The sequence below is a fragment of the Oncorhynchus clarkii genome, chromosome 27, assembly GCF_045791955.1.
Source record: "Oncorhynchus clarkii lewisi isolate Uvic-CL-2024 chromosome 27, UVic_Ocla_1.0, whole genome shotgun sequence".
NCBI lineage: Eukaryota > Metazoa > Chordata > Actinopteri > Salmoniformes > Salmonidae > Oncorhynchus > Oncorhynchus clarkii.
Window position 1 is genome coordinate 4,428,837 of NC_092173.1, and position 22,497 is coordinate 4,451,333.

General features: G+C 47.6%; 1 protein-coding gene across 2 annotated transcripts in view; it reads right to left on the reverse strand.

Moving 5' to 3' along the window:
• The window catches only part of LOC139386363 (histone-lysine N-methyltransferase 2A-like), a 56,632-nt gene that overhangs the window by 4,871 nt on the left and 29,264 nt on the right, over nucleotides 1–22,497 (reverse strand). For both annotated transcript variants that reach the window (XM_071131906.1, XM_071131905.1), the window contains exons 15-33: nucleotides 21,213–21,386; nucleotides 20,753–20,863; nucleotides 19,001–19,074; nucleotides 13,410–13,612; nucleotides 13,137–13,237; nucleotides 12,905–13,042; nucleotides 9,356–9,514; nucleotides 8,741–8,858; nucleotides 8,184–8,262; nucleotides 7,933–8,093; nucleotides 7,527–7,694; nucleotides 2,813–7,415; nucleotides 2,612–2,680; nucleotides 2,345–2,523; nucleotides 2,069–2,143; nucleotides 1,757–1,931; nucleotides 931–1,035; nucleotides 624–707; nucleotides 316–445 (exon numbers count right to left, since the gene is read on the reverse strand). In XM_071131906.1, coding sequence (XP_070988007.1) covers nucleotides 316–445; nucleotides 624–707; nucleotides 931–1,035; nucleotides 1,757–1,931; nucleotides 2,069–2,143; nucleotides 2,345–2,523; nucleotides 2,612–2,680; nucleotides 2,813–7,415; nucleotides 7,527–7,694; nucleotides 7,933–8,093; nucleotides 8,184–8,262; nucleotides 8,741–8,858; nucleotides 9,356–9,514; nucleotides 12,905–13,042; nucleotides 13,137–13,237; nucleotides 13,410–13,612; nucleotides 19,001–19,074; nucleotides 20,753–20,863; nucleotides 21,213–21,386 — 6,906 coding nt within the window. The remainder of the gene's footprint in view (nucleotides 1–315; nucleotides 446–623; nucleotides 708–930; nucleotides 1,036–1,756; nucleotides 1,932–2,068; nucleotides 2,144–2,344; nucleotides 2,524–2,611; nucleotides 2,681–2,812; nucleotides 7,416–7,526; nucleotides 7,695–7,932; nucleotides 8,094–8,183; nucleotides 8,263–8,740; nucleotides 8,859–9,355; nucleotides 9,515–12,904; nucleotides 13,043–13,136; nucleotides 13,238–13,409; nucleotides 13,613–19,000; nucleotides 19,075–20,752; nucleotides 20,864–21,212; nucleotides 21,387–22,497) is intronic.

Genomic DNA, 22,497 nt, shown 5'->3' on the forward strand with positions numbered 1-22,497 from the left:
GAAGAGAGTGAGACGCCTGAGGCTGAGGATTGCATTATCAAATGACTAAAAGATCCTGACTGGTTTAATGATGTTGACACATAAAAACCACATTCAGCAGGGCCCAATATTATAGAACATTCAGACAGAAAATACCTTCATTATGCAGAACGTCCCTCTCGGACAAGCAGAATAAGGACTCGCGCAAGTTCTTTTCATGACATTTCTATCTGCAACGTTCCACAACGTTTGCCCATCGAAAGGGACCCCGTTCAGACTCGAAGCGAATGAGCACAGAGGACTGTGTTCCATTGACGCCTGGTTTCTCTCCCTTACCTTGCCGTCGTAGTACTTCTCCCGCTTGTCGGTGAGGACAGAGCGGATGACGTTGCCCGAGTACTCGATCACCATCTCCCCCACGTCGATGCTCCTCTTGCAGAACAGACCTCGGCCGTGTATGGCTGACCTGTGAGGGGAGGACACACAGGGGCTAAGTGACAACTGGTTCAACAAAAGGTGTCCCGCTTTTAAACCCCACTCTCTGGAACAAGGACGTAGCTACAGCAAAGCTTCTTGTTAAAAACCATCCCACTGCATTTGGATTTGTATCAGGCGAAACGTCACGTAGCCAGCGTTTTCCTAACCTGAACACCCCCACCGCCTCCTTGGACGTTCTCTTCAGGTGTCGGAACCTCATGGGCATGGGGAGGTCCATGCTGGTAGCCCGGCTGAAAAACAACAGTAGCACAGTGTGTTACAATGAAGGAAGGATGGTCTACTACCACCGTGAAGCTCCAACCGGTGGATACGGGTATGTGAACAGAACACCAAGACGACAGACTACAAGTCCATTGTAATGATGATACGGAGAATAAAGAAATAGTCCTCCTGATTTTCTGAAGTAAAAATAAACTAAAAACAGGAATTGTGTAACGGGGCGGCGTGACTCACCGAGCAGACTTGAGCTGCACTTCCTCATCCTCCTCGTGGGGGTTGTACTCGGGAGGCTGGCGGTGCTTGGAGGCCAGGAAGTTGAACATGTCAAACACAGACCTCCTGCGGCGAAGGCAGATGGAGCAGACACACAACTCAATGACGCAGACTCTCTTAACCCTAGGAAGGACCTCTCCCAAATAGGGACTTGAGATTTGTTAACAAAGATGCACAGTTATCAGCTCCAAAACATCAGTTAAGAGAGCCCGTGTACAAACGTCTCACTACATTTTAATTGCCGAAGTAGAATGCATAGATCTGAATTTCTTCAACAATCAAAAGAAAACTAATAGACTCGGGTCCGGCTAAATAAAATAAAAACTTTAGAAGTGCTTCCTGAACTAATCAATAATTAGACATGATTCATCAGGGTCAAGGTCTCCGCCACATGGTCTTCACCTGTCCAGTCATGACTCAGTGATGACTAACTTCTTGGTGACAGGGGGGCAGTATTGAGCAGCTTGGATGAATACGGTGCCCAGAGTAAACTGCCTGCTACTCTGTCCCAGATGCTAATATATACATATTATTAGTAGTATTGGATAGAAAACACTGAAGTTTCTAAAACGGTTTGAATGATGTCTGTGAGTATAACAGAACCCATATGGCAGGCAAAAACCAGAGAAAAAAATCCAACCAGGAAGTGGGAAATCTAAGGTTTGTAGTTTTTCAACTCTTTGCCATTCCAATATACAGTGTCAATGGGGTCATATTGCACTTCCTACAGCAAATACTGTACATTTGTCTGCATCCTATGTCTTTATGTGTTGGAAGAGAGCTGTACCTCTGGTGGAGCTCAGCGCGGGCCGAGCCATGGGGGTTGATCGGGGGCTTGTCGGCCTCCTCGGGCTTGTGGAAGCGGAAGCGGTAGCTGCGACAGTGCCTGGAACCATACAGCTGCTCCAGCAGGAACACCACGGCATCGTGGAGGACCCCCAGCATCCGCAGACCGTTCACTCCTGAGAGAGAAAGAATGAGAGAGAGAGAACAAAGGAAGGAGTCGAGGGGTACAGAGGATACAAAGTTTGATGAGTGACCATTTCATTCTTCAAAAGAAATGAACCGGCATAAACAAAATACAAATCTGAAATGGTACCTTCAAAGGAGAGCTCTTTGAGTCTGGCGTTGGAGCGGGCCTCCTGGACTTTATCTGTCAGGGACTTCCAGGCCTCTGTGGGTGAGAGGGAGAAGACACGACAGGTCATTGAAGTACACATGTAGTTTTCTTAATCTGTGCGAGGATTTGGAAATGAGAGATCTTGACTGTTACACATTCACTTCAATAAATGTAGAGCTATTTTCTACCATTGGGCGTCACAACCATGCTGCATGGAAACACGGAGCAAGAGGATAAGGTCAGGACTTCGGATACCTTCGATACTCTCGCAGCGGATCTGGAAGCCATCATCGCTGCAGATCTCAAAGATGAGTCCCTTCTTGGGCTTGTGGTCCATGGAACAGTCCCTGCGGCTGCCCTCCTGGTCAGGGGTGGCCACCAGTAGAGAGCCAGCCGTTGTCTCGCCTTTCTCCTCAGGGAACTCACTGGTTGTACTGGTTAGAGCAGGAGAAACATTACCCATTGACATATTAATAGTATAGGAAAAAAAATGGAAATGGATGACAAGCTTGCATGACTTACCTTTTGCAGGTGCCCCTGTCTCTGGGCTTGCCTGTGTCCATGGACTCGGGAGAGACTGGCTCTCTAGAGCTGCAGTGGTAGAGGGAATTCAAATATGGATATGTAGCGGATGCCAACCATAGTATCATAACACACTTGTCGTGAAATCAGTATAGTACTAGTTGATTATTTCATGAGTTATCTTTTATGTGAGAATCTTACCCAGGAGTGGAGGGTGCTGCCCGGTCTCCTTTCGTCTCCCGAAGAGGCTCTGTCTGCCAACCCTTGTGTTTCTTCCCGCTGGCCTTGTCGGGACTCTGCCTCGTCCGCTTGGCTTTCTGCTTCCCTTTCCCAGAGCCCGTAAATGCCGTTGCTGCAGCGCTACACCTCAGCTCTTGTTTCTGCTCTGATGAGGACCTGGATATAGGCATGGCGCTTGAGCTTTGAGAGCGGGAACTCTGGGAGAACACCCCAACCGGATGTCCCTTGCCGGAGTCTTGTGAGACCGGGCTGGGGGCCAGAGCCACAGGTTGTCCACTAGCATTTGGCGGGTGTTGCTGCCGCTGGAAAGCGCTGCTTTCCGGGTCCACCTGCTGGCTTAAGGACATGCTGATGGTCTGATGGGAGGGAATCACACAGATGCTGCTGGCGATGGAGGTCTGGGCAGGGCTGCACAGCTGAGACATCAGAGGTGCTCCAGACTGGAGGAGCATCTGTTGCTCCGGAAGGCCCAGGTTGTGCGGGGTGGCTTTGAAGAGGAGGCTGCTGATGGGTCCCGTGATTTCAGCGGAGCTGAGCACCGGGGTGCTGAGAGAGACAGAGCCTGGCGCAATGAGGCCTCCGGGCCCGCTGGGCTGAGCCATGGACACCATGTTCAGCACTGCTGACTGGTTGGGGTTGAGCCCCGAGACAGTGCAGGGCAGCAGGTGGGTGGAGGAGTCATGGCCCAGGATGCCAGGCTGCCCACTGGGAAGAGGCCTCCTCTGCTGGATGGGCTCAAAGTACATGACTCCTGATTTGGGTCTCTTGATAATGTTGGGGACATTGCGGTGAGAAGTGGTGGCGGCCGTGGTCAGGGTGCCCAGCTTGACCAGTCCGGACTGGGCTATCTGTGGCGAGGACAGGTTGATCAGAGTCATGTTGGGTCTCACCTCAGACGGGGCCAGGGTGGGCTGGCTCCTGGAGCGGGCTAGTTTCTTGGTCTTCCGCGGCTGGAGACGGGAAATGGGTCGCTTCTTGCCGTGTCCAGACACGAGCACGGCCGAGGACGTGGAGATGGAGGCGGCGCTGGACACGATGGTCACGTTGGGGGCCAAGTCGTGCCTCCGTCCGGCCTCGGTCACCAGGATCTGGGGCTCGTGGGAAGGCACCCCGATCAGGAGGCCGGAGGTGGTGCTGGGAATGCCAGGCTGGAAGCCCGTCTGGGTGGTGCCGGTGAAAGTATGGATCTGAGGGTGATGGGACATGGTGCCCAACACTTTACCCCCAGCAGGAAAGATGGGCTGGGAGGTGGTTATCCCGGTGGTGAGCCCTGTGGTTAGAGTCATGGTATCCATCACTCCTGTTGCGCTGACCGATGGAGTGATCTGGATCTTCTGAGTGACACCATTAGGGAGCGTCTGTAGGACGTAGAGGGGCTGCAGATGCTGGTTGACCACTATGAGTTTTTCCGAGCCTTGTTTTAAATGAGAGGTGGTCTGGACAGCCATACTGGCCACCTGGGAGGGTCCGGGGCTGACTGAAGATGGAGCAGAGATGTACTTCTGTCCCTGAAGAGGCGGGGTGGGGGAGCTGGGTAGGACGGGGGTCCCAGAGCTCCTGGTCAGATCCTGGTTATCTGCTTCGACCACCTGGCCCAGGGAGGGACTAGTGATATGCTCAAACTGCTCCGGGGTCATGTGGCCTTCTCTTACCTGAGATTCTCGGCTACCTCCACTTCCTTCCTGCTGGCTCTCAGGGGACACACCGGCTCCTCCTCTCTGCTGCTTGTCCTCGCCTCCTTTCTCTGCGATGGTTTCGTCAGAGGCTGCCAGGGACAGTATGGTGCGTTCTGAGCCCTCTGAGATGAGGCCGCCATGGTTCTGGTTGTTGACCGTGGGGCTGCGAGTGGTCAGGACAGAGAGGTCAGAGGGCAGCTCCAGAGGCAGACCATATGGCTCTTCGACCGAGATGGAAGTGCTCACCCCACTCTCCGCGGGCTCAGCACTGGCCAGCGGCTGAGGGAAGTCCTCAAAGAGGATGTCTTTGCGGCGGTTGACACCCACCCCATAGCCCTCATCCATGGAGAGGAGCTCGGAGGAGGAGGCCTCAGGCTGCTGCCCGAGGGCCTGCATGGAGGGCGTGTTGAGGACAAACTCCATGATGTCCGACGGCAGGATGTTGCCGCAGTCGTCACTGTTGTTGTTGTCCGAGTCTGACTTGAGCAGATCAGTGCTAAGTGAGAGCTGGGCCTCCAGGGGGTCCTGTCTCTGGGACGACTTCACCCCTCCCAGAGGGAGAGAGCTGTCCTTCTGGCTCTTCCTGCCTTCTCGGCTGTTGTTGCTACTGCTACCGCTGCTCCCACCCCCTCCGCTGCTGTTGTCCACCTCCTTCCCAGAGTCGTGCTCCAGCTTCTCCATGTGCCTCTCTCTGCCCTTCCTCTTTCCTGTGCTCTTGTGGGAAGAGGACGCTGCAGTGGCCGTGGTGGTGGTGTTGGTGGTGCTCGCGCTGGCGTCACTCTCTGAGCTGTCATCAATGCCGTCCAGCTGGCCAATCTGCTGGTGGCCCAGGAGGCTCCGGGTGGGAACTCCATCCACAGCAGCAACAACCCTCTCCTCCTTCTCATCCTTCAGGAAGCGCTGCAGCTGAGAGCCCCTCCCCAGGCACTGGTCAATCCCCTCGATTGAGGGCATCACAGGGCCGGGGTTGATGATGGTGCGGGTGAAGTTGTAATAGTATGGATCCTTGTTGGAACACTGGCTGAATCCCCCTTCCTCTTCTTCTCCGCTGTCCCCTGAGGAGGAGTTACTCCTATCGTCTGCCCCGTCCACTTGGCCTTCGGCCGAGCGCCTGCCACCCCCGGCCTTCCTCTTCCCAGGCCCGTCCCCACTGCTGCTGTAGAAAGGGATATCCTCCTCTCCATAGGAGCGCACCCCGTAGAAAGGAGTCAGGCCGAAGAACATGTTGGAGCGGGCCCTGGCGCTGCGCCTTGGGTAACGCCGCTTGGCCGAGCCCGAGCAGTCACTGTCGTCCTCGTGGCGTTTGTCCCCGTCGCCGCCTTCCTCCTCCAGCAAGGCGTGGTCATCCCTATCGCTGGTCCCCTCGTCCTCGGTGCAGTGAGCCAGGAGGCGCTTCTCCTCACGGTCCTCGGGGTGCAGTGGCGGGCTGTTCGACACTGAGCAGGCCGACGGGGAGAAGAGCATGGAGCAGGAAGACCTGCGGTGGGGGGGTCCCTCCAGGCCTACTGGACAGATGGAAGTGGTAGTGCAGGAGTCAGAGGAAGTGCTCACGGTGTTAGTCCCGTTCGGGTCGGTCTTCAGCGGCGTCAGGGACGCCTTGACTATAGCCCGCTTTTTGTCTCTAGCAGCCGCGACTTCGTTGGCTGTCACTCTTGCTTGAACCTGTGAAGCCCTCATGCTTCTCTCCGAGGCTATCCTGGGCTGCTTGATGGCCTCTAGGCTGGAGCTGTTCTTCTCAGGACTGGAGAATCTCTCCCTGCTCTTTGAAGATCGTCCTCTTCCCTGATTCTCCAGCTTTTCCACCTCCTGCTTGCCAATGGCTTTGGTGTTGTTACTGAGGTTTGCAGCCTTGCTGTTGCAGTTCTGTGAGGTCGGGGTTGGAGCGTTAGTGGTTCCACCAGTCTCTTTAGCATTGTTGTTGAGCGTGGGGTTCTTGTTGGTGTTCTGAGGGGTCTTCTCCCTCTCTTTAGATGTCTCTCGGCTGTCGATTGTTCGGACTTTGGAGTGCTTGTCTTTGGTGGTGGCGGCCGAGTGGCTGGAGGGAATAGCCGGAGTGGCTTGGGAGCTCCGTTTGATGACGTCATCATCGGCCCCCGAAAACCACAGGGGCTTTGTGGCGGCGACAGGGGCTGGCCCCGACAGATAGTCCTGGGACTGCCTCCCAATGCTTTTGTGGAACAGGGGCTGGGGAGACCCCAATTTCACAGAATCTTTAGAGGCTTGCGCCAAGGTCACACTTCCCTCCTTAGCTGGGTTGCTACTACTACCACCACCTCTGTCCTTGGACAGGGTCGTGGTGACACAGTGGCGGGAGAGGAGCGTGACGCCAGTCGACAGGTCTGGGACCTTCCCGTCCTGCTTCCCCTTCTCCGCCTGGGATTTGCTGTTGCTGGCCCTTTGGTGCCCTGTCAGGACACCTGTACCTGGTGGTGGGGAGGTCTGGCTCGCTCCTGCCATCCCTGGGGCCATTGGGGAAAGTTTGGTGTTCTCTCCCACAGCCTGCTTGCAAGGCACACTTTCTTTCCCACTGTCTGTCTTAATCTCAGAGATGCTGTGGTGGTGTCTGTGTTGACCTCCAGGGCTGGGTGAGCTAGTCTCGCGGCTCTGCATTCGGACTCCGCCGGCGGGCGGCTTCCCTGTATCCCTTAGACCCAGGTCTCTGGAAGCAGAGGAAGAGGAGAGCACAGGGGGTGGGGTGGAAGAAGAGAGCAGGGCCAATTGGTTCATGGCGGCAGCCACCCCGGCCTGTGGAGGGGAGACTACCTTCTGTCTGGGCTGGGGAGAGAGGGAAGAGGTGCTGTGGCGCCGGGAGCCGATGCTCCTTAGGCTGGAACTCAGAAGGGGGTCCCCTACCGTCACAATCTCATGGGCCGACTGAGAGGATCCGCCTGCAAAACAACATGGACATAAACACATTTTACCATACTGCATGTCTCCACGTGTGAATGGGAGTTTACAATGACAGTTTGAGGTAAATGGGGTAAAGAGTTTGAAGATACCTGGGGATGGAAGTGGTCTGGAGCCAGGGGAGCGCTGGCACGGGGGGTAGCTGGGGTGCCTGTTTCGTGTGTAAACTTTAGGAGGATTGGGGCTGGAGGGCAGCAGGGACAGGCGGTTGGAGGGCTTCAGAGAGTCAAAAGGATCGGGCACCGGAGACAGGGCTTTGTCTGTCAATGAAAAGTTTAATGCAATCAATTCTTCAGAATACTGCATTTTGGAGGAAGAGCTTGCAAGTAAGCATTTCACTGTACAGTTTTCTGCCTGCTGTACCCTGTGCACGTGTCAAATAAACGTATTGAATGCGTTTACACGCCGGCAACAAACTAGACCAAATGCAGTGCCGCATAAATTTGAATAATTAATAATGTAGTGATGCAGCATTCTGGCTCACACACACACACACACCTAAAATGGGCGTAAAAGGGCTGTGGGAGATGGTGCGGTTCTCCTCTGGAAGAGCACTCTTCAGGTCAGGCTCCACCACAGTGGGACGACACACCAGGATCCTGCAGGTGTAGACACAACGCTTCCGGGCGTCTAGAGTGCTCCAGTACACCCTGGAACACCTGTGTTGACAGAAACCAGCAAATTGATCAGTCTTCTGTTGCACGGACTGCTTCACATAAAAAGACAGGCGCAGCACTGTGTGTACTTACTGGTAGCCGATGGGGAAGAGTTTGCGCTCGCAATCCGAGAGCTCGGTCAGTATTCCAAGGCAATCGATGGTCATGGAGCCTGCGATGGAAAAAAAAAAGAAAAAAAAAAGTTAAGAGCCCCTAATCCAAGGAGGCCAGTCAGAAACATGTTTGTTGGGCCAGCTAGTGTCTGAAAACGCCGCGGACGTCCCCTGGCTGTTTCACTACTTTGGGAAAGCCCTGAACTAGCACTGCTCATTCACCTAATTCAAGGACTTGATGATCAGTCGACCATTTGAAAAAAATCAGGTGTGCTGCATAGCTCTGGAATAGATCAAATATGATCAGATAACGGCTGCGGGTCCCAGGGAGAGGTTACAGACAGAGTAAGCAGAGCCATATGTAGTGTGCGTCGCAAACGGCACCCTATTCTCTATACAAGTACACTACTTTTGACCAGAGCCCTATGATTCCTGGTCAAAAGTAATGCCATAAATAGGAAATAGGGTGCTGTTTGGGACTAGTCCATAGAGATCTCTATATATGGCTGTGAAGGGGGATAATATAAACATACACACCTATCATCATGTGGATGTTCTCCGGCTGAAGGCCGGTCAGGAATTTCCTCCGCATGCTGATCCCCTCCAGGTCCACTAGGATTCTCCGCGTGACCTCGAAGCCAGACTCGGACACCACCTGGGCAAGGAAGTCATGCATTTCAAACAAAGTACCTACAAGTGCGCCCTTCTCCTCACCATGACCACAGTTTGACCCATGCTGCAGTATGATTTCGATCGATACGGGCTAATTGCATGCATGTTGTTTTTACCTTTTACCAGTAAGCCAGAGCTTAAAAAAAATAAAAAATAAAACTGACATTGAATCAACATTTTTATCTGTAAAGTGTTGGTATTTCCAGATGTTTGTTTGTGTATGGGTAATTTATTTTTTTATTTTACCTTTATTTAACCAGGCAAGTCAGTTAAGAACAAATTCTTATTTTCAATGACGGCCTAGGAACAGTGGGTTAACTGCCTGTTCAGGGGCAGAACGACAGATTTGTACCTTGTCAGCTCGGGGTTTGAACTTGCAACCTTCCGGTTCCTAGTCCAACTCTCTAACCACTAGGCTACCCTGCCGCCCCGTAAGGGAGGTGGGCTGGAGAAGGAAGGCGTTCAGCTTTTTTTTCTCACCTCTCCTTTGATGAGGTCCCGGTGGCGCTGGCAGTAGACCTTCTTGTCCTCCAGGAAGACACACTGGCGCTGCCGGGCGCACATGAAGTGGTAGTTTCTGGTGCAGGAGGTCAGGCAGCAGCCCACTGTTGCGCCGGGACGTTGGCAGTTCTCGCAGCGCTGCCGAGAGGAAAACAAACATCACAGGACACTGCCATTAGACATAGATAATCAACAACAACAACAACTCAAGGTCATTTGAGTAATAATAATTATGATTTTTTTTTTTAAAGACACTTTCGCATATTTAGTATCAAGAGCATGCATAATTGAAGACACAATGTAAATTATGCACAGAACCAAGTAATGCAACATGCGTTTTCAAGTGAAACATGCACTACATGACCAAAGGTATGTGGACACCTGCATGTCAAACCTCTCATCCCAAAATCATAGGCATTAATATGGATTTGGTCCCCCCGTCGCTGCTATACCAGCCTCCACTCTTCTGGGAAGGTTTTCCACTAAATGTTGGAACATTGCTGCAGGGACTTGCTTCCATTTAGTCACAAGAGCAATAGTGGGGTCGGGCACTGATGTTGGGCGATTAGGCCTGGCTCGCAGCCAGTGTTCCAATTCATCCCAAAAGGTGCTTGAGGGGGTTGAGTTCAGGGCTCTGTGGAGCCCAGTCATGTTCTTCCAGACCAATCTCAACAAACCATTTCTGTATGGACCTCGCTTTGTGCTCAGGGGCATTGTCATGTTGAAACAGGAAAAGGGCCTTGCCAAAAGTTGGAAGAACAGAATCGTCTACAATATCATTGTATGCTGTAGCGTTAAGATCGCCCTTCACTGGTCCTAAGGGGCCTAACCATGAACCATTCCTCCACCACACCTTACAGTTGGCACTATGCATTTGGAAGGTAGTGTTGTCCTGGCATCCGCCAAACCCAGATTTGTCTGTTGGACTGTCAGATGGTGAAGCACGATTTATCGCTCCAACTGACGAACTGATGAAAGGAGGCATCCTATGACGGTGCCACATTGAAAGTCACTGAGCTCTTCAATAAGGCCATTCTACAGCCAGTGTTTGTCTATGGAGATTGCATGGCTGTACGGTCAATTTTACACACCTGTCAGCAACGCGTGGCTGAAACACCTAAATCCACAAATTTTAAGGGGTGTCCACATACTAAATGAATACACACACACACACACACACACACACACATATATATACACACATACACACAAAAGATGGAATATCCATTTACTAAAAATAAGAGCTTTCGCAAAGTATTCAGACCCCTGGAGTTAAACAAATTTACGATAAAGCGTTATTCTAAAATGTATTTAAAAAAAATAAAAATAATCCCCTCAATCTACACACAATACCCCATTATGACAAAGCAAAAATAGGTTGAGAATGAAAAAATACTTTTGTAAATGTGATATTTCAGTTTAAGACCCTTACTCAGTACTTTGTTGAAGCACCTTTGGCAGCGATTCCAGCCTCGAGTCTTCTTGAGTATGACGCTACAAGCTTGGCACACCTGTACTTGGGGAGTTACTCCCATTCTTCTCTGCAGATCCTCTCAAGCTCTGTCAGGTTGGATGGGGAGCATTGAAGCACAGCTATTTTCAAGTCTTACCAGAGATGTTTGATCGGGTTCAAGTCTGGGCCACGAGGACATTCAGAGACTTGTCCAGAAGCTACTCCTGCGTTGTCTTGGCTGTGTGCTTAAGGTCATTGTTGTGTTGTAAGGTGAACCTTTGCCTCAGTCTGAGGTCCTGAGCACCCTGGTGCAGGTTTTCATTAAACATTTTTTAAATGTTTTATTTTATTTCACCTTTAGTAAATAAACTAGGCAAATCAGTTAAGAAAAAAATTATTATTTACAATGACTGCCTACTCCATCCAAACCCGGACGACACTGGGCCAATTGTGTGCTGCCCTATGGGACTCCCAATCACGGTCGGATGTGATACAGCCTGGATTCGAACCAGGTACTATAGTGACACCTCTTGCTCCGAGTTGCAGTTTTGCGCTACTCGGGAGCCCAAAATCATTCAAGGATCTCGACATTGCTCCGTTCATCTTCGCTGTGATCCTGACTAGCAGCCCCTGCTGCTGAAAAACATCCCCACATCATGATACTGCACCACCATGCTTCACCCTTAGGGATGGTGCCAGGTTTCCTCCAGACGTGACACTTGCCATTCAGGCCAAAGAGCTCAATCTTGGTTTCATCAGACCAGAGAATCTTGTTTCTCATGGTCTGAGATTCCTTTAGGTGCTTTTTTGCAAACTCCAAATGGCTTTGCCTTTCACTGAGGACTGGCTTTCGTAAGGCCACTCTACCATAAAGGCCTGATTGGTGGAGTGCTACAGAGATGGTTGTCCTTCTGGAAGGTTCTCCCATCTCCACAGAGGAACTCTGGAGCTTTGTCAGAGTGACCATAAGGTTCTTGGTCACCTCCCTGACCAAATCCTTTTCCCTCCGATTTTGGCCAGGTGGCCTGCTCTTGGAAGAGTCTTGGTGGCTCCAAACTTATTCCATATAAGAATGATGGAGGCCACTGTGTTTTTGGGGACCTTCAATACTGAGTAAATGTTTTGGTACCCTTCCCCAGAGCTGTGCCTCGACACAATCCTGTCTCGGGGCTCTACGGACAATTCCTTCGACCTAATGGCTTGGTTTTTGCTCTAACATGCACCGTCAACTGTGGGACCTTCTATAGACAGGTGTGTGCCTTTCCAAATCATGTCCAACCAATTGAGTTTACCATAGGTGGACTCCAATCAAGTTGTAGAAACATCTCAAGGATGATCAATGCAAACAGGATGCACCCGAGCTCAATTGAGCCTCATAGCAAAGGGTCTGAATACTTTAGAAAAGCAAAAGTTGGCCTCCCGGGTGGCGCAGTGGTTAAGGGCGCTGTACTGCAGCGCCAGCTGTGCCATCAGAGTCCCTGGGTTCGTGCCCAGGCTGTGTCGTAACCGGCCGTGACCGGGAGGTCCGTGGGGCGACGCACAATTGGCCTAGCGTCGTCCGAGTTAGGTAGGGATGTCCTTGTCTCATCGCGCACCAGCGACTCCTGTGGCGGGCCGGGCGCAGTGCGCGCTAACCAAGGTTGCCAGGTGCACGGTGTAGCCTCCGACACATTGGTGCGGCTGGCTTCCAGGTTGGATGCGCGCTGTGAAGCAGTACGGCTGGTTGGGTATCGGACGACGCATGACTTTCAACCTTCGTCTCTCCCGAGCCCGTACGGGAGTTGTAGCGATGAGACAAGATAGTAGCTACTATCCACAAAATTGTGGAGAAAAAGGAATAAAAATTATAAAAAAATAAATAAATAAAAAAAAAAAAGCAAAAGTTTCTAATAACCCGTTTTCGCTTTGTCATTATGGGGTATTGTGTGTAGATTGCAGAGGACTTTTTGTTGTTTTAATCAATTTTATACTAAGGCCGTAAAGTAAAAGAATGTGGAAAAAGACAAGGGGTCTGAATATTTTCCAAAAGCACTGTACATCTCATACAAATAGGTATTTTGGTTTATTAGTCTTACCAACTGTTTCCCTCGGATCACGGCCATGTGGACGTTTTTCAGAGAGCCATCATCATCCTCAAACACCTCGGCTGACCACAGGGCACAGTTCACGTGGGTCCACTCGTTCTGCCCGATGTACAGCAGCCTGCCGCCCTCCTGAAACCAGACACAAGCACAAAGAACACGATCAAGAGCTGTACCACGACAAATCACGACTGCTAAGGTGGTGTTTAGCCCAACTTTGACTTACGTTGGTGTTATCATCTCCGTACTTGAGACACAGCACACACTGGCGGTTGTCACTGACGCCAGGGGGTGGGAGCAGCTCAGGACTGTCTTCACAGCTCAGGTCTGAGAGAGAGACAAGAAAGCAAGCCACAAACACATAATTTCCTGCAACTGAAACCGTATCAAAAAGTGTATCCATTAAATACTTAGTGTAGGTGTGTAACCCAAATGGCACCCTATTCCCTATATAGGGAACGGTGCACTACTTTTGTATAGTTGTGTTGAGCAGACTCACCGTGGAGCATAGGGGGTGTTTGCGGAAGTAGAGGCCGGGTCGGAGGGGGGGAGTAGGGCTCTCCGGGGGTCTTGGGGCAAGGGGCCGGGATGATCTTCTTCCTGAGGGGCTGCCCGGCGCGGGCAATCTCCTCATGCTCTTGCCACTGGGCATAGTTGTGGTCCAGGGAGGGGGGCAACACAGCGTTGGGGAGGAGGCCACTGCTGCAAGAAAAACAGACAGGTATAGACTCAGACCCGCTCTGAATCGTATATAAACGCATCCTTCCGGCCTTCCACTCTTGAAGGGTCAAGATTGAATTGGTGAAAGCCAGTTCACACTGCATTGATTTCACCAATTATTACATTTTAGATCAGTGAATACAGTACTTCAAGAAAGTACAGCAAGAACATATGAACAAGGTCTAACACAGATTGGCAATGACTCTCAAACACAACCGTTATACCCCAAAGCAGTGCATTTGGTACATTTTCAAGAGCGCAGACAATCCAAAATGTAAATTATAATCTTCTGAACGACTCACAAAAAAATTGGGTTTACAACTTTAATTAGCCAAAACACAAAAAAGGCCAAGCTAGCAGATAATTGACCCTAATCAGATATTTATGTAGTTGGTTCTGTTTAGTAAATAATATATACATTGCATTCGGAAAGTATTCAGTTGCAGCCTTACTCTAAAACTGATTAAAAATGGTTTTTCCCCCTTCAATCTACACACAACAACCCATAAAAAAACGTAAATATTACAGAAATATTCCGACCCTCCCCTCAGTACTTTGTTGAAGCACCTTTAGTTGCGCTCCACACTGCCCTTTCCCACCTGGACAAAAGGAACACCTACGTGAGAATGCTATTTATTGACAACAGCTCAGCGTTCAACACCGTAGTGCCTTCAAAGCTCATCACTAAGCTAAGGACCCTGGGACTAAACACCTCCCTCTGCAACTGGATCCTGGACTTCCTGACGGGCCGCCCCCAGGTGGTAAGGGTAGGGAACAACATCTGCCACGCTAATCCTCAACATGGGGGCCCCTCCAGGGTTCGTGTTCAGTCCTCCTATACTCCGTTAACCCATGACAGCATGGCCAGGTATGACTCCAACACCATCATTAAGTTTGCCGACGACAAACCAGTGGTAGGCTGATGCCCGAGAACGATGAAACAGCCTATAGGGAGGTGGTCAGAGACCTGGTCTTGTGGTGCCAGGATAGCAACATCTACCTCCAAGTGTTCAAGACAAAGAAGATGATGTGGACTACAGAAGGAGGAGGACCGAGCTCGCCCCCCATTCTCATTGACGGGGCTGTAGTGGAGCTGGTTGAGAGCTTCAAGTTCCTTGGTGTCCACATCAACAACAAACTATCCTGGTACAAACACACCAAGACAGTTGTGAAGAGGGCACGACAAAGCCCATTCCCCCTCAGGAGACTGAAAAGATTGGCATGGGTCCTCAGAGCCTCAAAAAGGTTCTACAGCTGCACCATCGAGAGCATCCTGGCTGGTTGCATCACCACCTGGTATGGCAACTGCTCGGATTCTGACCGCAAAGCACTAGAGGGTAGTACATACGGCTCAGTACATCACTGGGGCGAAGCTTCCTGCCATCCAGGACCTCTATACCAGGTTGTGTCAGAGGATGGCCCTAAAAAATGGTCAAAAAGACTCCAGCCACCTTAGTCAAAGACTGTTCTCTCTGCTACAGCACGGCAAGCTGTACCGGAGCGCCAAGTCTTAACAACTTCTACCCGCAAGCCATAAGACTCCTGAACAGCTACCCAGACTATTTGCATTGTCCCCCCACCCCCCCCCATTCCCTCTTTTACCACTGCTGCTACTCTCTGCCTACATATTACTAGAGGTTGACCGATTATGATTTTTCAACGCCGATACCGATTATTGGAAGACCACCCAAAAAAGCCGATACCGATTAGTCGGACAATTTTTTAAATGTATTTGTGATAATGACAATTACAACAATACTGAATGAACACTTATTTTAATTTAATATAATACTTCAATAAAATCAATTTAGCCTCAAATAAATAATGAAACATGTCCAATTTGGTTTAAATAATGAAAAAACAAAGTGTTGGAGAAGAAAGTAAAAGTGCAATATGTGCCATGTAAGAAAGCTAACATTTAAGTTCGTTGCTCAGAACACGAGAACATATGAAAGCTGGTGGTTCCTTTTAACATGAGTCTTCAATATTCCCAGGTAAGAAGTTTTAGGTTGCAGTTATTATAGGAATTATAGGACTATTTCTCTCTATACCATTTGCATTTCATTAACCTTTGACTATTGGATGTTCTTATAGGCACTTTAGTATTGCCAGTGTAACAGTATAGCTTCCGTCCCTCTCCTCGCTCCTACCTGGGCTCGAACCAGGAACACATCGACAACAGCCACCCTCGAAGCAGCGTTACCCATGCAGAGCAAGGGAAATAAGTACTCCAAGCCTCAGAGCGATTAACGTTTGAAACTCTATTAGCCCACATCCCGCTAACTAGCTAGCCATTTCACATCGGTTACACAAGCCTAATCTCGGGAGTTGATAGGCTTGAAGTCAAACAGCTCAATGCTTGATGCACAACGAAGAGCTGTTGGCAAAACGCACGAAAGTGCTGTTTGAATGAATGCTGCCTACCACCGCTCAGTCAGACTGCTCTATCAAATCATAGACTTAGTTATAACATAACACACAGAATTACAAGCCTTAGGTCATTAATATGGTCAAATCCGAAAACTATCATCTCGAAAACAAAATGTTTATTCTTTCAGTGAAATACGGAACCGTTCCGAAATTTTATCTAAGGGGTGGCATCCATTAGTCTAAATATTCCTGTTACATTGCACCACCTTCAATGTTATGTCATAATTACGTAAAATTCTGGCAAATTAGTTCGCAATGAGCCAGGCAGCCCAAACTGTTGCATAGACTCTGCGTGCAATGAACACAAGAGAAGTGACACAATTTCACCTGGTTAATATTGCCTGCTAACCTGGATTTATTTGAGCTAAATTTGCAGGTTTAAAAATATATACTTCTGTGTTTTGATTTTAAGAAAGGCATTGATGTTTCATGGTTAGGTACACATTGGAGCAACGATACGCACTGCATCGATTATATGCAACGCAGGACACGCTAGATAAACTAGTAATATCATCAACCATGTGTAGTTAACTAGTGATTATGATTTTTTTTATTTTTTTTATAAGATAAGTTTAATGCTAGCTAGCAACTTACCTTCGGTTACTGCATTCACGTAACAGGCAGTCTCCTCGTGGAGTGCAATGAGAGGCAGATGGTTAGAGCGTTGGACTAGTTAACTGTAAGGTTGCAAGATTGAATCCCCCGAGCTGACAAGGTGAAAATCTGTCCTTCTGCCCCTGAACGAGGCAGTTAACCCACCTTTCGTAGGCCGTCATTGAAAATAATGTGTTCTTAACTGACTTGTCGAGTTAAATAAAGATTAAATAAAAAGGTGTAAAACATTTCTAAAAAAACTTGGCCAAATCGGTGTCCAAAAATGCCGATTTCCGATTGTTATGAAAACTTGAAATCGGCCCTAATTAAAAAAAATCGTCCATTCCGGTTAAATTGGTCGACCTCTACATATTACCTCAAATTACCTCGACTAACATGAGCCCCCGCACATTGACTCTGTACCGGTACCCCCTGTATATAACCTCACTACTGTTATTTTACTCAAGTGTTTAATTAAAAAGTATAATTTTTCTTAAAACTGCATTGTTGGTTAAGGGCTTGTACGTAAGCATTTCATTCAAAGGTCTGTTGTATTCGGGGCATGTGAAATACCATTTGATTAGATTTGATCCCTCCCCTAATTGGAGTAAACTAATGGACAACTACTAAGGCTTCTACATATTATATACATTTTACAGATGCAGTTTACAATAGTTATGTTTGTTTTTAGTCCCATCCTTTTTTCAACTGTGCTGTTTCACAAAAAGTTCTGAACCTTTCTATTCTCATAGATTGTACATTTTGTAAATTCAAGAAACAATCTTTGATAAGAGTACTTTCCATCGATTGACTGACTTTAAAAAAAATTGCCAGCAGGGCTATTTGCAGTTAGTTCCAGGTAAACATTGCAATTCTTCTTCCTGGACCTGCGACCAAGAAGACGCTGCATACAGACAGTACCAAAACAAAATACCTAATGATTCTGATCTGGGAAGGCTATATCCCATATATCATTACTGCAATAATTTTGTATAATAATTTAAATTGAAAAATGAAGTTTTGAATCCAGCATTGTGTATCAGTTCATAAACCATATGCCATGGAATCGGTACATCAAAAATCTCTTCAACTCTTTTGCAACCTGTATGGCGCAGCTGTCAATTTTTGGGCCCTTAAATTAAACTTAGTATACTTCACTTATCACCAGTTTCTTTAGCCAATTTTGTTCTTTAATGCAGGGCTGACAGACAAGTTCCTTACTTTCTCCCCCTTCCACTTGCTGGAATTAGTTGGTTGTAATAAGCTAGCTCTTTCACTTACACGGTGAAGCCTTGAATAATGCGCTGGCTGTTTTTAATACTTTATAAGCCACGTTGTTGGTAGGGACAGCATCCACTTTGAAAAGCAATGCTTCGCTGAAGCCCCCCTTCCATCGGTGTGCCCCGCAGATTGACGAGTAGACGCCCAATTTGTCCGCCTCATTCTTACAAATGTATCGCACTTTTCCCAAAGTGTTTAATTTGCGTTGCTATAGAGGCACACTGGCACTTGTTTATTCAAGCTGGCCAAGCTTTGTGTGGTAGGGTGCAGCAACACTTCCTATGCAATTGCTAGCTAGCTCCATACTACTATGCCACAACTTGTTTCTTACATTGTTTTTACCACTGAGTTTATGAAGGGTGAGCATGGCTTTTTAATTCCTCACTGTGCGATGCTGACCACGAGGCTTTGTCGAGTTGTTTCCGTAGTTAGAGCCGATTTGGAAAAAAACCTCAAACGAAACTTATAGAATAAAAGTTTTAAAAAAAGTATTAAAAGTATTATTAAAAAAAAAAAATCAAGATGAGTTTTTGATTTGGGAATGTTTTCTTGGGGTGTTCCAAGTTCCTATATGCGTTTCTGGCATTGAGAAATAGCTGCTACACGCAATTTAAATATTTAAAAAAAAATCAACAAAATGGGGTTGGAAGGCAGGACTAAAACCGGTGCTGCTGAATCCGCAGGTCGACCGCAGAGGAGTGTTCAAAGCTCATTATGACAAAAGGGACACGGGCTGGCCCCCTTCACACAATGGAAGTGGGAGCATGCACAATTCATGATCTATGGCAAGAAGAGAGCTAAACATTCAGATGGACTTGGCTCCTCGAGCGGGTCAGTCAGTGTTTACACAGTTACATAGGGGCCTACAACGCATGGGAGTATCAGACAGTACATTGAAAAGTTAAGTTCACTTAGGATATAAGCTGTATATTAAGTCATAATCTACTGTAACAATAATTCAGTGTGTCATTTCAATATGAATCATTAATGCGACAGGCAGCATGTGTACCGATCTATTAGACTCTTGTGTAATCTCATTGATATGTTGCTGTTATAAACACTCACTTGGTGGAGAATTTGTGCGTTTCCCAGAATCTGGACTCCTTGACTTTGAACCAAGGGAATACGCGCTCCATTTGCTGCAACAGAGACGGGGAAAATAGACGTTAAAGGCCCACTGCAGTCAAAAACCTGAGTTGCATGTTTTCTATACATTTCTCCACTATGAGGTTGTAGTAATACTGTGAAAATTATGAAAATGTCCTTTTAGTGTTAAGAGCAGTTTGAAAAGACCAGCTGAAATGTCAGCCTGTTTTGGTGGGATGGAGTTTTGGCCTTCCATGGTGATGTCGCCATGCGGTAAATTAGTTCATAGACCAATAAGCGTTCCAAACCTCTATGCCAATAACAGCTCATTTTCAGTTTTCCCTTCCCCACTCTGACCACTGACATTCCTAGCCAAATTCTTGCTTGAGAAATTGCCCTTTGCTAAGAGGCTATTTTTGTTTCTTTTTTTTTTTAAAACCATTTTAAATTGAAAAACACAGTAAGGAACTTAAATTGTTAAACAGAAATGATTTAATATGGAGATAAAAACATACATTGGGCCCTTTAAAAAAAAAAAAAAAAAAGGTAGTCTCAGACCTGGGCATTTTTTAAATAGTTTAAGAATATAAACTTAAACTGTGTCAAAAGCTTAGCACCACTGTCTTAACATAACCCAAAATGACTCAAATAGAAACAAAAGCACTCAAATAGAAACAAAAGCAAACAGCTATAGCTTCATCCCAAATGACACCTTACGCCCTACATAGTGCCCTACTTTTGAAATCCGGGCGAATACTAGTATACTGAACAAAAATATAAATGCAACGTGTTGGTCCCATATTCCATGAGCTGAAATAAAAGATCCCAGAAATATTCCATATGCACAAAAAGCTTATTTCTCTCAAATTGTGCACAAATTTGTTTATATCCCTGTTAATGAGCATCTAATTTTCGAAGATAATCCATCTACCTGACAGGTGTGGCATATCAAGAAGCTGATTAAAGAGCCATTATCATTACACAGGTGCACCTTGTGCTGGGGACAATAAAAGGCCATTCTAAAATGTGCAATTGTGTCACACAACGCGACAGATGTCTCAAGTTGAGGGAGTGCGCAATCGGCATGCCGACTGCCAGAGAATGCCAGAGAATGGAATGTTTCCCTACTGACTCAAACTTCGTTTTGAAAATTTGGCAGTACGTCCGACCGGCCTCACAACCTCAGAGCAGGTGTATGGCGTCATGTGGTCGAGCAGTTTGCTGATGTCAGCGTTGTGAACAGGAGTGCACCATGGTGACGGTGCGGTTATGGTACGGACAACGAACACAATTGCATTTTATCGATGGCAATTTGAATGCACAGAGATACCGTGGCGATATCCTATGACCCATTGTTATGCCACAATCAACAGCCTGATCAACTCTATGTGAAGGAGATGTGTCGCACTGCATGAGGCAAATGGTGGTCACACCATATACTGACTGGTTCTGATCCAACCCCCCTAACTTAAAAATAAAAAAAGGTATCGCTGACCAACAGATGCATATCTGTATTCCCAGTTATGTGAAAAGTATAGATTAGGGCCTGATTAATTTATTTCAATTGAATGATTTCGTTGGGAGTTAAATAAAAGGTTCAATAAAAATATAAAAATGAACTCAGTAAAATCTTAAATTGTTGCATGTTGCATTTATATATTTCCTCAGCATACTACTGAAGCGGAGGTTGAGCAAGCTCTCTGTAGGCCAATTCCTGTTGGCTCTCCTCACCCGGATAAAGAAGGACTTGACCATGCTATTGGCTTTCCTGTTCTCTGGCTGCCCGCCGTCTGAGTTGATGGCCATCTGGATGATCTTCACAACGTCGTCACTGAACTCAAGCTGAAAGAAAGGAGAAAACACCGCACTGAGTGAGTGACACACTGCCCTCCATCTCATCCCTCTCTCTGACAGTGAACTGCGTTTGAACTGAGCGAAGAGAGCTCCCCGGGGGATGAGCATTCATGCCACTACTCAGGTGTCTGTGGATAATGTGGCTCTGCACTCATACAAACATAGCTCCTGTTCTCACACAATGCTGGGTGGATGCGGATGGGATGAAAGTATTGAAATGGACTGAGACAACACAGTCTGCAAATATAAAAACCACTTTTGCGGGGCAGTTGATTGATTGTGTTTTCAAAGTGCCAGGTTGTGAGATCACATGAGTGGGATGTGATTTTAGACTCACCACAGACTTGTAGCGCCCGGTGGCCAACTTCTTCTCCACTGACTCCAGGTCGAGGGGGGAGTCGTTGGGGGGCTTGACCTCGGTCAGGACCGGGGGGTCGGGCCCCTCGGGGGAGCGACGTGTGGGTAAACTCTCCTCCGTCTCGGGGTTCAACTCAGGCGGCTTCATCACAGCCTAAAGAGAGCGAGAGATGGGGTGGGGGGGGTGGGGACAGTCAAATGACAAAATACATCTGATCTATTTGTCCATTTGCTCTCCTAACACGTCAGACATAGAAAGAAAATATGTACAGTGGCAAGAAAAAAGTATGTGAACCCTTTAGAATGATCTGGATTTCTGCATAAATTGGGTCATCAAATTTGATCTGATCGTCATCTAAGTCACAACAATAGTCTGCTTAAATTAAAAACAAACATTTTATATTGATTCTAAATCATTTAAACATTTAAACAGTGTAGGTTGGGGAAAGTATGTGAACCCCCTAGGCTAATGACCTCTCCAAAAGCTAATTGGAGTCAGGAGTCCGCTAACCTGGAGTCCAATCATTGAGCCGAGATTGGACATGTTGGTTAGAGCTGCCCTGCCATATAAATTTTTTTTAAAACAAAACATTTGAGTTTGCTAATTAATAAGAAGCATTGCTTGATGTGAACCATGCCACAAACAAGAGATCTCAGAAGACCTCTAAGATTAAGAATTGTTGACTTGCATAAAGCTGGAAAGGGTTACAAAATCTCTAAAAGCCTTGCTGTTTATCAGTCCACGGTAGAACAAATTGTCTATAAATGGAGAAAGTTCAGCACGGTTGCTACTCTCCCTAGGAGTGGCCATCCTGCAAAGATTACTGCAAGAGTACAGCGCAAAATGCTCAATGAGATTAAGAATCCTAGAGTGTCAGCTGAAGATTTACAGAAATCTGTGGAACATGCCAACATCTCTGTTGACGAATCTGTTATGTAAAACACTATACATTAATGGTGTTCATGGGAGGACACCACGGTAGAAGCCACTGCACGTCTGAAGTTCGCAAAAGAGCATCTGGCAAAATATTCTGTGGACAGATGAAACTAAAGTTGAGTTGTTTGGAAGGAAGGAAAACACACAACACTATGTGTGGAGAAAAAGGCACAGCACACCAACATCAAAACCTCATCCTAACTGTAAAGTATGGTGGAGGGAGCATCATGGTTTGTGGCTGCTTTGCTGCCTCAGCTTGCCATCATCAACAAAAAATGAATTCCCAAGTTTATCAAGACATTTTGCAGGAGAATGTAAGGCTGTCTTC